The 14,085-nt window shown below is 43.2% G+C and overlaps 1 protein-coding gene across 3 annotated transcripts in view; it reads left to right on the top strand.

The window, feature by feature from the left end:
• The window catches only part of LOC110521790 (uncharacterized), a 188,097-nt gene extending 175,862 nt beyond the window's left edge, over positions 1–12,235 (top strand). For 2 of the 3 annotated variants that reach the window (XM_036968553.2, XM_090231959.1), the window contains 13 exons: positions 966–1,073; positions 1,280–1,387; positions 3,080–3,133; positions 3,264–3,326; positions 3,415–3,468; positions 4,174–4,209; positions 5,038–5,073; positions 5,329–5,355; positions 6,347–6,400; positions 6,964–7,132; positions 7,315–7,424; positions 8,974–9,207; positions 9,965–12,235. In XM_036968553.2, the coding sequence (XP_036824448.2) occupies positions 966–1,073; positions 1,280–1,387; positions 3,080–3,133; positions 3,264–3,326; positions 3,415–3,468; positions 4,174–4,209; positions 5,038–5,073; positions 5,329–5,355; positions 6,347–6,400; positions 6,964–7,132; positions 7,315–7,424; positions 8,974–9,207; positions 9,965–10,111 (1,200 nt within the window). In that variant the 3' untranslated portion in view covers positions 10,112–12,235. Of the gene's footprint in view, positions 1–965; positions 1,074–1,279; positions 1,388–3,079; positions 3,134–3,263; positions 3,327–3,414; positions 3,469–4,173; positions 4,210–5,037; positions 5,074–5,328; positions 5,356–6,346; positions 6,401–6,963; positions 7,133–7,314; positions 7,425–8,973; positions 9,208–9,964 lie in introns of those variants that run through there. The other variant, XR_016495247.1, reaches the window with a different exon arrangement.
• The last annotated feature ends 1,850 nt before the right edge of the window (positions 12,236–14,085 follow it).

Genomic DNA, 14,085 nt, shown 5'->3' with positions numbered 1-14,085 from the left:
TCCCGGCGTTTGGCGGTGTCACGAGTTATCCTCGCGCCTCACGGCCGGCGATCGAGCCAGGAACAGTAGCTGCTGTACGCGCAGCCAGCGCTGGGCCACCGCTGGCCTGCAGTTGGAACGGGAAACGACTGCGGTTGCCGGCGGCTCAGTGCGCTATAAAAAGTTCAACAACAGTCAGTCATTTTGATGGACGTTTTTGAAGCAAATTGTCAGGGAAGATTATGAGTCAGGAAAGACCTACTTAAGTGCTGCTGTTTAGAGATCTGACTGTCAAAGTCAAGGTCTGACTGTCAAATTCAATGTCTCACTGTCAAAGCGGAGTCAACTTACACACAGCTCTGACACACACACTTACCCCACCAGACATGCCACCAGGGGTCTTTTCACAGTCCCCAGGTCCAGAACAAATTCAAGAAAGCGTACAGTATTATAGAGAGACATTATTGCTAAAATAAAGAGCAAACCTGGTTTCAGAAAACAGATAAAGCAACACCTCATGGGCACAACGCCTCTCCCTTATTTGACCTAGATAGTTTGTGTGTACGTGTGGATATGTCTGTTCTTGACTATTAATGTTCTGTATTACGTCATGTTTCATGTTTTGTTTGGACCCCAGGAAGAGTAGCTGCTGCTTTTCCAACATCTAATGGGGATCCTAATAAAATACCAACAAAAAAAAGCCTGTGGCTGACTGTCAAATAAATGTCTGACTGTCAACGCCAATGTCTCTTTTCAGACACAGACAGACAAGTTGATCAATATCGTATTCATTAGGTATTTATTAGACTTTTCAAATACAGAACCTGGCCCATGAATCAGTGCTGATTTAAATGTCACTTGTACTTAGTCACTGGCTACACATACCATTTGTTTAGCAGGCTTTTTCATGCTTTCCTTTCAGCATGTCAACGAGTTTAAATTTGGTGTGCCCATGTTGACTGTGTCTCTGTGCTTTCTTTCCTCAGGGTCAGCGGGGCACCGTGGGGCAAGAGGGGGTAGCAGGACTACCTGGTCCCAGGGGGGAACTTAGTCTGCCTGGGTTGGTCGGAGAAAGGGGGCCTGCTGGAGAGAAGGTACCAGTACCATCGTATCAGTACCATCGTACCACCATCAACCTTACAGTCTTACTCTAGCCTTAGATCTGTACTATATAACCAACTCCTATGATGTTTGGCATGACAATGACTAATGGAGTTGGCAGGACAGCACAAACAGATCTGGGACCAGGCCTACCCTATCCTATAACCTCTGACCCCTGACCTCTATGTGCTGTTTCCAGGGGGAGCCTGGCTTGGCAGGAGAGAGGGGAACCCCAGGAATCAAAGGCATGGAGGGGTCGTCCGGAGACCAAGGCAGAATAGGAGACCCAGGACTCAAAGGACAACCAGTGAGTGCTCCACATCCATCCAGTCATTTTAGAATATCGCCAACTGCCTTCTAACTGGTCACAGTTTGTTAAAAGATTCATATATTTGACATCAACAGCTCACCAAAGGTTTAAGCAATGTGTTGAGGTACTATATTTACTTGCACGTACACTTGCACATCCTCATCTGCACATCTATCACTCCAATGTTAATTGCTAAGTTGTAGTTTCTTCGCCACTATTGGCCTATTTATCGCCTTACCTCCTTACTTCATTTGCACACACTGTATACAGATGTTCTATTGTGTTGTTGACTGTACGTTTGGTTTATCCCATGTGTAACTGTGTTGTCTGTGTCGCACGGCTTTGCTTTATCTTGGCCAGGTCGCAGTTGTAAATGAGAACTTGTTCTCGACTGGCCTACCTGGTTAAATAAAAAAAAATAGATATATATCATAGAGGGTTGGTTTTTTTATGTACTGCTTTGACAACAATTCAAAGATGAGCTCATAATAAGGCGTTTAGTTATTCTCTCTGCTCTGTTGCCCTGGGTTAATAACCCTATCACATACATTCTTTATTACCTGGAAGCTCTATATATAGCCGTAGGGGCTCTGTGCTGGGGTCAAAAATGTGCGTCGCTCACAGTTTTCCACCCGAGTCGACGAGTTACAAATGATCTAGGTGAGACCAGGAATGGAACCATTCCGCTTGGCAAGGCCGGCTTATGTGAGACTTACCCGACTCTCACTCCAGGGACCAAAAAACAAGGTGCTCCATTTTTCTTATATCACTCGCCCCAAAAAAACACCCTCCATCCCTCCCCTTTCCCTCCATCGCTCCCGACATCTCTCTTTCGCGCCACCACCTCCATTGCTGCTGGTGAAATAGAGACCTGGTTCAAGCTCCCTACGGTTGGATCACCTTACCGTGCGTATTTCAGGGGAGAGAGTTTCAAGGCCAAACCTCTTGGTTAGAGAAAATGGACCCGGCTGAAGGATGTGAATGATTGAACTGTGCAAACACGTAGCTTTTTTTGTGTTACTGCTGAGGAAAGATAGACAGACAGGCAGACAGACCTAAGGGTTGCTCAGACAGTTAGGCCCCAATGTGCTACGGTCTACAGTAAGACCTTGAGCCGCAGTTTTTGTGTGAGGGATCTGCGGGTTCCTTGGAGTTATACAGGGTAATGGATGAGAGGGCAACCAGAGACCAAACCAGAGACCAAACCCCTGTCTGGAACACATACTGTATCAGGGAGGGGGATTAGCGTGAGGGGAAACAAACTAGGTTAAATGGTTTCATAACATAGCTTACAAACTTTACAGTGCACACTCCATTTTTGAGGCAGCAAGAGGTTTTTTCAGTTGTCAGAGCAATTTGTGGTTCAGTGAGAGTGTATTTGTTTTTTGGTTCTATGTTGGTATTGTGGTTCAGTTATATCAGAGTGTCTTTGTCTTGTGGTTGAGCTGTGTGTTTAATTTGTGGTTCAGTTATATCAGAGTGTCTTTGTCTTGTGTTTAATTTGTGGTTCAGTTATATCAGAGTGTCTTTGTCTTGTGGTTGAGCTGTGTGTTTAATTTGTGGTTCAGTTATATCAGAGTGTCTTTGTCTTGTGGTTGAGTTGCGTGTTTCATTTGTGGTCCAGTTGCATCAGAGTGTGTGTGTGTGTGTGCGTGTGCCTGTGTGTGTGTGTGTGTCTCTGGCTTGCAGGGGGAGTCGGGAGACCTGGGGATGGTTGGCTTCACTGGTTTTCCAGGACCTAAGGTGAGTCAGAGGCTCTGAGAGATCACCACAGACATTGATCACCCTCGCCTGCTCTCAATGAGCTATTCTATTCCCTCCACTGACAAAAGGGTTGTTAATAACAAAAGACTGTGTTCTGGGTTTTTCATAGGGACCAGATGGAGATTTGGGTTTCAAAGGCATACCTGGTCCTAAAGGTCCTCTTGGCATTCTGGTAAGTACAGCATTAGCACTTACTGTTGCAATACATTATGTATATACGTGGTGTGTGTGCTGATCTCTCCTCTATGTGTCTGTTTCAGGGTTTCAGTGGACCTGTTGGTCCAGAAGGGATGATTGGCCCAATGGGGAAACCTGTAGGTCCAGTGTGTGTGAGCACGTGTCCATGTGTGTGCTTGTGAAATGTCTATCTGCCAATTTGACTCTATACACAGTGACTGCATGTGAGAGACAGGTTAAATGATCTGTTCTAAGATTGGGCACTATCCTTTCTCTGTGTTGATGTGTTGATATTTTTTTTGAACGGTAACATTTATTTAACTAGGCAAGTCAGTTAAGAACAAATTCTTATTTACCATGACGGCCTACTGGGGAACAGTGGGTTCTGGGCAGAACTACAGATTTTTTTTACCTTGTCATCTCAGGGATTTGATCCAGCAACCTTTCGGTTACTGGCCCAACGCTCTAACCACTAGGCTACCTCCCGCTTCAACTGTCCGTAACTGTCAGGCCAAAATATACCAAAATGAATTGATAATCCGCTCTGTTGTCAAAGTCAAGACAACTTTCTAGACTAGAGAGAGAGAGAGCGTGTCAATTCATGACTCCTCAGCCATAAACTATAAATCAATCAAGGTCAAACCTCAGGTGTTCGTTTCCATCATTTTTATGTGATCTGTCCAATCTAGTCACACTTACCTGGTGGTGTGTTACAGGTCTGTTTACTTGTGTTTATTTGAGGGGCATTATACTACAGTAACAAAAGAGTTAAAAGAACCGAGGGCACCTGTACTTTTGAAAAGAAACCACTGTATTCAAAAGTAATATTCTCTCTTTCAAAGGGACCGAGGGGGCCAAAGGGAAGCCGCGGGGAAATGGTGAGAAGTCTGCATAGTCATATAATCCATTACACTCAGTAAGCATTAGGAAAACCACAAGTTGATGTGTAGGTGTTTAAATGGGCAACTAAAGATGACACCTCCTGCACGGTGCGCGTGTGTAGACAAATGATCCCATTAATTCCGTGACCTTGTTTGCTTTGCGTGAACTTGCGTGACGGTCAGTGTATTCCGAGGTTAAAAGCAGACGGCCACAGTGCCTGGGTAGGATCATGAGGAAGGTAGCTGTTGCAGAGTGATTTCCAGTGCACAGCGAGCCACGCATGGGGCCTTACTGTACTTTCTGCCTCTCATGTAAACAGTGTGCAGGAAATGCTGTGTCATAGTGTTAGCGCTGGGATCTTCTGTGGGGGTTATTGTATATACTGTTCTCTATTACGGCTCCCACTCTGCCAAGTGAACTGTTTTAAGCTTCTCAGACTCATAGACAGTTGCACACACAGTAGAGAGAGACACACACACTAATAAGAAGCAGCTGCCCTGCTGAAGGCTGCTGCCGCTGCTGCTGTTGTAGTAGTGTGGTGTCAGTTCCCTCATCAGCCAGTGGGGGCGATAGAGCTCCATTACAGAAACACAAGCAGAGCCCCAGATACTGACTGCAGCTCTTCAACTCTTCTGACTGTACTTCATGAATTATGTAATGATAGGATTTGTTTAAAACAGGTATATCTCAAAAGTATAATGTTTATATCAACACATATTCAATCTTTGTGTGAAGTTGATAGAGTACTGCAGGTGCATCAGATATGCTAAACATTGTGTTGTCACCCGCCATTGTAACACCATGATGTTGTGTTTGTTTCTCAGGGACCCCAGGGACCACAGGGACATCCAGGTCCCAGAGTAAGTGTTCCCCTTCCATTACTACATTATGTCCTAACCTCTCTTAGTGAGGCGGTAGCCTTAAGGTTAGAGAGGTGGGCCGGTAGCCGTAGGGCTGCCGGTTTAAACTCCCAAGCTGCCTGTGGGGAAGTCTGTAGGGAGCGGCGGGTTACCAGCTTCAATATCCCTTTATACTACCTACCGGAGTTGTGTTTGCTTGACAGTTCTGTTTATTTTGTGTTTCTGTCCAAATACGGTCTGTGTTCTCTCTCCCAGGGTCTCCCAGGTGCTCCTGGCCTGGCTGTAAGTATCCACCGATGGTCAATCAATTACATAATCATTTAGATAGATCATTTCTCTTTGTCTGGAACCCACTGTTTAGCCATTGTATATCTTACATCCATTATGTAAGCTATTTATGTAGGTGATTTATAGTCAGTTATAAACACTCAGGCCAACGTTTCTATATTGACATTATTCACCTAAACTAAACTGTTCCTGTTGGTTACGAGTGCACTTGTCACGTAGAGATTAGAGGAGAGGTCAGGTATGGGTGTGTGGGGGCAGTTGCACTGAAGTTGCCAGTCCTCATTGCCAGAAAGACTGGAGGTGTTTAGCTGGCTTAGAGAGAATAGCAGGAAGACAGGATAGGGTAAGGGCAAGGTATCTCGCTGAGTTTCACACAAAATCTGGCCATCAGAAATCTGGAGTGTGTCAAATATGCTCGCCCTAAGGCACCTCTCTCTCTCTCTTTCTCTGTCTCTCTCTCTCTGTCTCTCTCTCTCTCTATATATATATCTTCCTCTCTCTCTCTCTTTCTCTGTCTCTCTCTGTCTCTCTCTGTCTGTCTGTCTTTCTCTCTCTCTCAGTCTCTCTCTCTCTGTATCTCCCTCTCTCTCTCTGTGTATCTCTCTACCCCCCTCCCCCCCCACACTCTCTCAGTCTCTGTCCTAGGCTTGGTGCCAGCCTAAGCTTAGATAAGGCTTTTGAAGGAATGAGAAGAAGCAACAGTCTCATGGCTGCAGGGCCAGCGGTAGCATAGTAGCAGAGCATTATCTGTGTGGCCTTTCCTTCCCTGTCTGAGCTGCTTTCAACAGCCATTTAGAACTATAACCATGAAATTAAAACAGTAAAGCTGAAATGTCATTGCATTTCTGTTTAAGCAATATGTACACTACGTGGTAATCAGGGAAGGACTTTTAATAACATTGATTAATATTCCCCCCACTACTTTGAAGAATTTGTAGATTTGTTGAAACAGGTCCTGGTGTACTGCTCTTCTGTGTGTCCTCAGAGACGAATCGAGTATAACTCTCCGTTGGAGTCCAATGGTGACTTAAGGACAGAGGTAAAGCACTCAACATATTGCACATTTTAAAATGAGATAACTGAAGTCAACATCCACTGTAAATACAGTTACTGTTAAGTGTTGATTTTACAATAAAAAAAATATTAACAAAAATCTTTCTGTTCTTGTTTTTTGCTATTTTATACTCTGCCTTTCCACATGTGTGGGAACATGCCTCCAAATAAACCTCATTTAATTGATTGGTACACATGTACAAAAAAAAACACTTTGCTTGGCACACATCATAAAAACATCAATGCAACTTTTCCAAAACATTGTATGTCATGGGGTTTCTGTGGATGAGTACGAGTTGTGCTTCTGTGCATGAGCACTTGTGTTTCTGTGCATGCACACTTGTGTTTCTGTGCATGCACACTTGTGTTTCTGGGCATGCACACTTGTGTATGCATGTGTCTGCATGTATTCATGTTTGATCCACTGCATGCGTGTTCCATCCATGTGTCCATGCTTTGGTTTGGCTGTCTCTATGGCTTTGTCCTCTAACCTCTTCCTTTGCTGCAACACTATGGCCTGTGTGAACAATGCTAACCCTGCTAACCTAGACCTACCAGAACACCGAGATGTCCCTCCCAGACCACAACGCAGAGATCTTTAAGACCCTGCGCTACCTGAGTGGTGTGATCGAGAGCATGAAGAAGCCGTTAGGAACCCGGGAGAACCCAGCACGGTTCTGTAAGGACCTGTTGGACTGCCAACACCAGCTCTCTGATGGTGAAAACCTCCTAAAACTGCTTCACATAACTTATCCAGATGTCATGGACACTTTGTCCCAATCTCCATCAATCAACGTTCTATGAATAATCTACAAACGTCTATTTAGTAGAATAGCAAGTATTTGTTATTCGTATGACTGTGTTCTTTCTCTCTGGGTTTGGATGTTGCGGTGCCTATAGGACTGTTCTGGATCGACCCTAACCTGGGATGTCAGTCAGACGCCATTGTGGTCTTTTGTAACTTCACTGCAGGCGGGCAGACTTGTCTCCACCCAGTAGCTTCTAACAAGGTAATCTAGCTCTGCACTCCCAATACTGCACTCCATCATCACAGGGTCTCCAGCAGATCCATAGCAGTATTCATTCAAAAGACCGATTATTATTATTATTTTATTTTTATTTTTTTCTTCTCCTAGGTTTTAAAGTTGAACACATTTACATGTGCCTGGTTGCAATGGCACAACCACAGAGGCACAGGGGCATTTCCACTAACACATCTGTCATTCTTTTCCTCTGCAAACCTCAGCAGTATTGTACAAGTTTTGGTCAATTGTTATTGCCACTTTCATGCGAAATGGCCATGAATTTCCAGCTGGTGCCGTCACCGTTTCCTCGATTCCTGTCACATCTGCACAAACACACATTGATCTTGACAACCTGCGGTGTGTGTTTGTGTGTGTGTGAGTATGTATGTGTGTTTACATATTAAACGACCACACGCGGAAACGGTTTGTGGGTTTATGAAATGCACGTCCCTTTATTGAATGCAATATGTGTCTGATGCCTTGTCCTTCGATGTTGCTGATGTAGCCTGGAAACGAGAGAAACGCCGGTGGAGAGTTCGTCGGCAGTTCCTTTGGTTTTGGCGCCGGTCCGTTTGTCGCCCTGCATTTCCCGTTTCTTATCATGCCTTTTGTTATCAATGTCAGTATTCAAGTGAGGTTTCGGTAATCGCTGTGTAAAGTTAAAATAATTGTTTACAAACGTAGCCTCCTGCTGCGACGGGAGGTTATCCATTATGTCAACCAGATACTCAAGTGGCCGCTCTAACAATCGAAAGAAAAGTCTTCAAAAAATGGATGGCAGCTGGGAGGAGTCAAGATCAGGTGGGACCATTCTAGCCAATGAGAGGGCAGACATGCGTGTGAACAACAGGCACAACTCTGATATAAAGTGTTTCTTTTCTCAAAGTTGCTGGGATGTGTACAGTTTTCCGCCGGCATCACCTCACCGCCGTAAATAAACACCCTCATTCTGAGTTTGCACCGTATCAAAGTGTCTGCTTCTTCACTGGAACCTCCACCCCTAGAGCAGCCTCTGTTCCTGTGTGTGTGTGTCTATGTGTGATAAAAAGAATCAGTAGAGTTTACGAAATATTGGAAGTTCTTTTGTCCGGGCACTTGATATGGTAAACTTCTCCCCAGACACAGTCGATTTTCAGCATCATTTTGGAAAGCTGAGCTAACACACTGCTTGATGTGTACCAATGGTCATCATAGCCATACATACCAATGTCTTCCATCATATCAGGAAGCTTTTTTTCCATGAATAAAAGTCAGTCATGTCCAGCAGTAGTTTCCTAACCTTGTCTGTCTTGAAACCCATTAAAGAGGCTTAGATGACTGGAAAGAAACTGCTGAATCATTAAGTGTTCTTCAATTACAGCCAAATGTTTGACTCATTGTGCTTGCAGCAAGAACCCTGTACTTTGGTTAATAACACAGACTGGAACATTCCTCATTGTAAAATGGAATTATAAATGAGGGACAGAGAGCGATACATTAGCAGATACTCCCCGTCCATTCTCCATCCCCTAACCTTCTTTTGCTTGCCCCACAGCTTTCGTTCGGGGTACATAAGGTCCAAATGAAGTTCCTCCACCTTCTGAGCACAGAGGCCAGTCAGGACATCACCTTCCACTGTCTGAGTGATCTGCCCCTCAGCCCTACAGACACCTACAGCGCTAACGGCCCAGGACAGGAGTACCGGGACAGACCACCGAGGTTCAGGGGATGGAACGGACAGATGTTTGAGGCAGACACACTACTTGAACCTCTACCAGACGAGTGCAAGGTAAGGAGCCGGAGGGAGGAAGAGATATCAAAATAAAATAAAATGTTATTAATCATATGCGCCGAACACAACAGGTGTAGTAGACCTTACAGTGGAATGCTTACTTACAAGCCCTTAACGAATAATGCATTTTTTTTAAAGTGTGAGTTAAGAAAGTATTTACTAAATAAACTAAAGTGAGAAAAAAAAGTAACACAGTAAAATAACAATAATGAGGGGAGCTAAATACCAAGTCAATGTGCGGGGGTTAGTCAAGGTAATTTGTACATGTACAGGTAGGGGTAAAGTGACTATGCATAGATAATAAACAGCGAGTAGCAGCATTGTAAAAACAAAGGGGGGTCAATGCAAATAGTCTGGTTTGCCATTTGATTAATTGTTCAGCAGTCTTATGGCTTGGGGGTAGAAGCTGCTAAGGACCTAGACATGACGCTCTGGTACCGCTTGCCATGTGGTACCAGAGAGAACGTTCTATGGATTGGGTGACTGGAGTCTTTGGCAAGTTTTTGGGCCTTCCTCTAACACCGCCTAGTATATAGGTCCTGGATGGCAGGAAGCTTGGTACGCACTGCCCTCTGTATGTTTCTTTCACCTCAGAACTGGGTGTGTATTCATAAAGCATCTCAAAGTAGCATTGCTGATCTAGGATCAGGTCCTCCCTGACCATGTAATCTTATTCATAATAACTAAAACGGATCCTAGATCAGCATTAACCATTGTGTGTCAATTGCTTCATGTTGTATATTTTCCCTTCTAGATCCAAGATGGCAGCTGGCACCAGTCACGCTTCTTCTTCCATACTCAGGACAGCTACGAGCTCCCCATCGTAGACATACAGGAACCACCATTGTCACAGCCCAATCACCTGCTACACCTCGAGGTGGGACCTGTCTGCTTTCTGTGAGGTCATCCATCGCCAGCCTGCCTGTCCAAAATATGAACTATGAAAAAATCAAGCATGCATTAAGCAACCCAAAATGTCTGCTCCCCAAACCAAAGAGAATGTAATCCCAAGCGGAGTTGGTCAGGTCTACTCCCCCACATGGTGACAAACACCCTGTTCAATCGATGGTAGACATTTGCGGAAGAACTCAATCCATAGGAAACTAGGCCATCTTAGTGTAATATGGCTGCAGGAGAGCAGTGTATACAAATATCTGTCAAATAAATGTATAACGTGTGTCTGTTTTTTTTGTTTTGTTTTTCAAAAGTTTGCTTGGGTTCATTGGAAAGTTGGTCCCTGCACTCAAGATAGGACTCATCCACATGACACCCTCCAAAAACAAACTCAAATCCTGTACCTCCCACCCCTTTCCTCCTCCTCCCCCATTAACACCCTTTCATCCATCCTCAGAAGGGGCCTAGCTATCCGAAGGAAAGCTCCATGGCCTTTGTGACAGAAACACTGTCCAACCAAAACTTTCTAAGAGTGCAATAGCTTGTGGATTAAGCGTGAGAGATTTCATATTGCAACATCAATCGAAGGTCAACCACCAGTTCGGGCGGCCATTTTGTTTGTTTTTTATTCACGTTTGAATCATGTTTGAATCTGTTGAACAACAAGGCTGGACGTTTACACCTTGGGTGTGTCCAAAATGGCACCCTATTCTCTATGTAGTGCATTTGGTTTAACTTAGGTCCCATAGAGCTCAAATACAGTGCACTACTGTATATAGGGAATAGACTTCTATTTTCGGACACAGCCCTAGACAGATGGTGCTCTACCTCCTGCTTGTATGCCCTCTAAGTATAGGTGCTCGTGTCAAGTTATTATACAAGTTGTATGTACCGGTTACATCCAAGATCTGTATCGGTTGTAAGAGTACTTATTTGAAATTTGGTCATTTCTACAGTAATTTATATGAATTCCATATTGTTTTGCTTTAACTTGTCATTTTTAGTTGGTAGGTGGTAACTTATCATTGGTGCTGCAACAGAAACAAGAGCTTGAGACATCAGTGAGTTGCGAGACAATTTTCCGGTGTATATTTTGACATTATATGGTTGGTTTATTTATATCCTTTTGTTTTTGTTCACATTACTGTACCCCAATAAATGATACTCTCAGAGATCTATTTGGTCAACTCCAAACTCAGTCCAAATAACTATTTATGTAAAAATGTGTACTTGTATACTATGTACACACATTATGTCTATGTTCATTGTGTGCGTTCATGTTCACTACAGTGGTGGTTGATAGGTCATACTGGCAGCTAGCATAGGCCAGAGCCAGAAGACATATGAAAAAGCAATGATCTTGTTCTTTATGCTACATTAAACATAGTGTCATTTAAAAAAGTAAACATTGAAAATGTGTAAACATGAAATATGTTGACATTAAATAAATGAAAAGGCCCAGTACAGTCAAAAACTAGATTTTCCTGTGTTTTATATGTATATTTCCACTCTGAGGTTGGAGAAATGCTGTGAAATTCTGAAAATTATTATTGATAATGCCCCTTTAATGTAAGAGCTGTTTGGCAAGACCGCCCAAAATGTCTGCCTGTTTTAGTGGGGATGGAGTTTTGGCCTTCCATGGTGACATCACCATGTGGTAAATTAGTTAATAGATTAATCAGAAAGAGAGTTACAAACCTCTCTGCCAATAACATCTTATTTTCAGTTTTCTCAACTGACAGTTCTAGCAACATTCCTGCTTGGAAAATTGCCCTTTGCTAAGAAGCTATTTTGTTTATTTTTTTCACCATTTTAATTTAAAAACAACCACAGTAAGGTATTCTGGGTATATTTCATTGTTACCCAGAAATGATTTGACATTGAGATAAAAACAGTTGCGTTGAACCTTTAACACATAAATACCTTCTTGATATTTTGTTGATGTTCACAACAGGGTTGTTCCACGAAAAGTGCCTTTTGTGTCCCTTTGATATTTTAGGTAGAAATTGTGCACAACTATTGCATTGTAAAAGCCTGTTATTTTAAATAAAGTACACTTTAATTTAGACAACATGGATAATTCAATACATCTGAATTTGAATATGAATAAAGGCTTGCTAAAGTGCCAAAACTCTGCATTTTGACATGTACCTCCATCAACCCCGTGTTACTTCTATGAAGAATTCAACCCATTTAGTCACCAAAAATGACACCATAATTCTAACACCTTAGTTACTTTGTTGCTTTGACAAAGTCATTTCTGAAGATGCAAATGCATTCATGTGATTGATTAGTGATTCATTTATGTGTGACCCTCATTTTAAGGTCAACCCTGTTACTGAACTCTCATTTTAAATATTTAAAAAAGAAACATGGAACATTGAATAGTCCTAGTTTAAAAGCAGGTGAGCTGGTTCTACTCTTTTTGCACATTTTCTGTTTTGTGGTGGAAAACTGAGTGGGTTGAGCATTACACGTCAACCCTGTTAACCGTAGATAGACAGGCCAGAAATGTTTTAGCGATGTCATTTTGTTTGGTGAAGCTTGCATTCAATTGCCCCTCCCTTTTGCACACAAGCTTCCATTCCCCTTATCACAAGGGGATTTTTCTTTGCTGATTTAAGATGAAATCGTCAAGCCTTTTACTTAATTTGGCACTTACTATAGTCATCTTTTTACTTAACCTATTGAGATAGGAAGAACTGTTTTTTAAATTACGTTGAACATGTGCTCTTTATGACAATGTTAAAATGAGGTGAAAATGTTTTTGGGACCAATTGTTAGAATGACCCAACAGTATATATGTATTATGAAGTCCAACAGTGACCTGGTTAAAAACTAGCCTCGAACGAACCATCCTCATCTCGCGAGCTCCCATTCTGTTGCAGTGCCTTAGACCAATACACTGGTCTAAGGCACTGCATCGCTAGCTGTGCCACCAGAGACTCTGGGTTCGAGCCCAGGCTCTGTCGCAGCCGGCCACGACCGGGAGGACCGGGAGGTCCATGGGGCGACGCACAATTGGCCTAGCGTCGTCCTGGTTAGGGAGAGTTTGGCCGGTAGGGATATCCTTGTCTCATCACGCACTAGCGACTCCTGTGGCGGGCTGGGCGCAGTGCACGCTGACCAGGTCGCTAGGTGTACGGTGTTTCTGACACATTGGTGCGGCTGGCTTCCGGGTTGGAAGTGTTAAGAAGCAGTGCGGCTTGGTTGGGTTGTGTTTCGGAGGACGCATGGCTCTTGACCTTCGTCTCTCCCGAGCCCGTACGAGAGTTGTAGCGATGAGACAAGACAGTAACTACTAACAATTGGATACCACAATTTTGGGGAGAAAAAAGGGGTAATAAAAAAATAAAAAAACTGCAACTGGAGAAAACTGCTTATCTATCATAAACAGTGCAACTTCAAACTTCCCATACTCATAAAGTTAGTATTATTTTTTCAGAGTCCAACACACCCCACTGTTATCGAATTACTAAATCAGTTTTTCATTGGAATAGTTTGAATTCTTGACACCATCTCTCCCAGTTCCAGTAACAGTGAAACCTTGCTGGAAGCTGTATACTGCAGATGCTGGTAACAAGGAGAGTCACTGTTCAAGGAAACCTCTTTTTCTGGGGGTTCTGCCCGGGAAACTGATGACTAACGTGTGTGTGACTGAACAGAGAGAGAGAGTGTGTGTGTGTGTGTGTGTGATCCTTTCAGCAGGGGACACTCGGCACCATGTTACCCACTATCCTTACAATAGCTGAATGGTCATCTGCAGCTTTTACAATAGTTTGAAACTCTGAAACTCGTCTTTGGAAATCTATCTTGGTTAGCCTGCATTGTTCATATAATATTTTGTATTTACATAAAATATTATAGTTTCCATTTGACCAATTATTAGTTTATTCAACAAAAGTAGGCTATGTAGAAGGAGAATGTGTGTATAATGTTTAAGTCAATGTCTTTCCCTGCTTTCGCTAAGTGACATGCAAT

Source organism: Oncorhynchus mykiss, chromosome 4 (assembly GCF_057628025.1).
Source record: "Oncorhynchus mykiss isolate SJ-2025 chromosome 4, ASM5762802v1, whole genome shotgun sequence".
NCBI classification, from domain to species: domain Eukaryota; kingdom Metazoa; phylum Chordata; class Actinopteri; order Salmoniformes; family Salmonidae; genus Oncorhynchus; species Oncorhynchus mykiss.
Note: the sequence above shows the minus strand (reverse complement) of the source record. Positions and strands in the feature narration are given on the sequence as shown.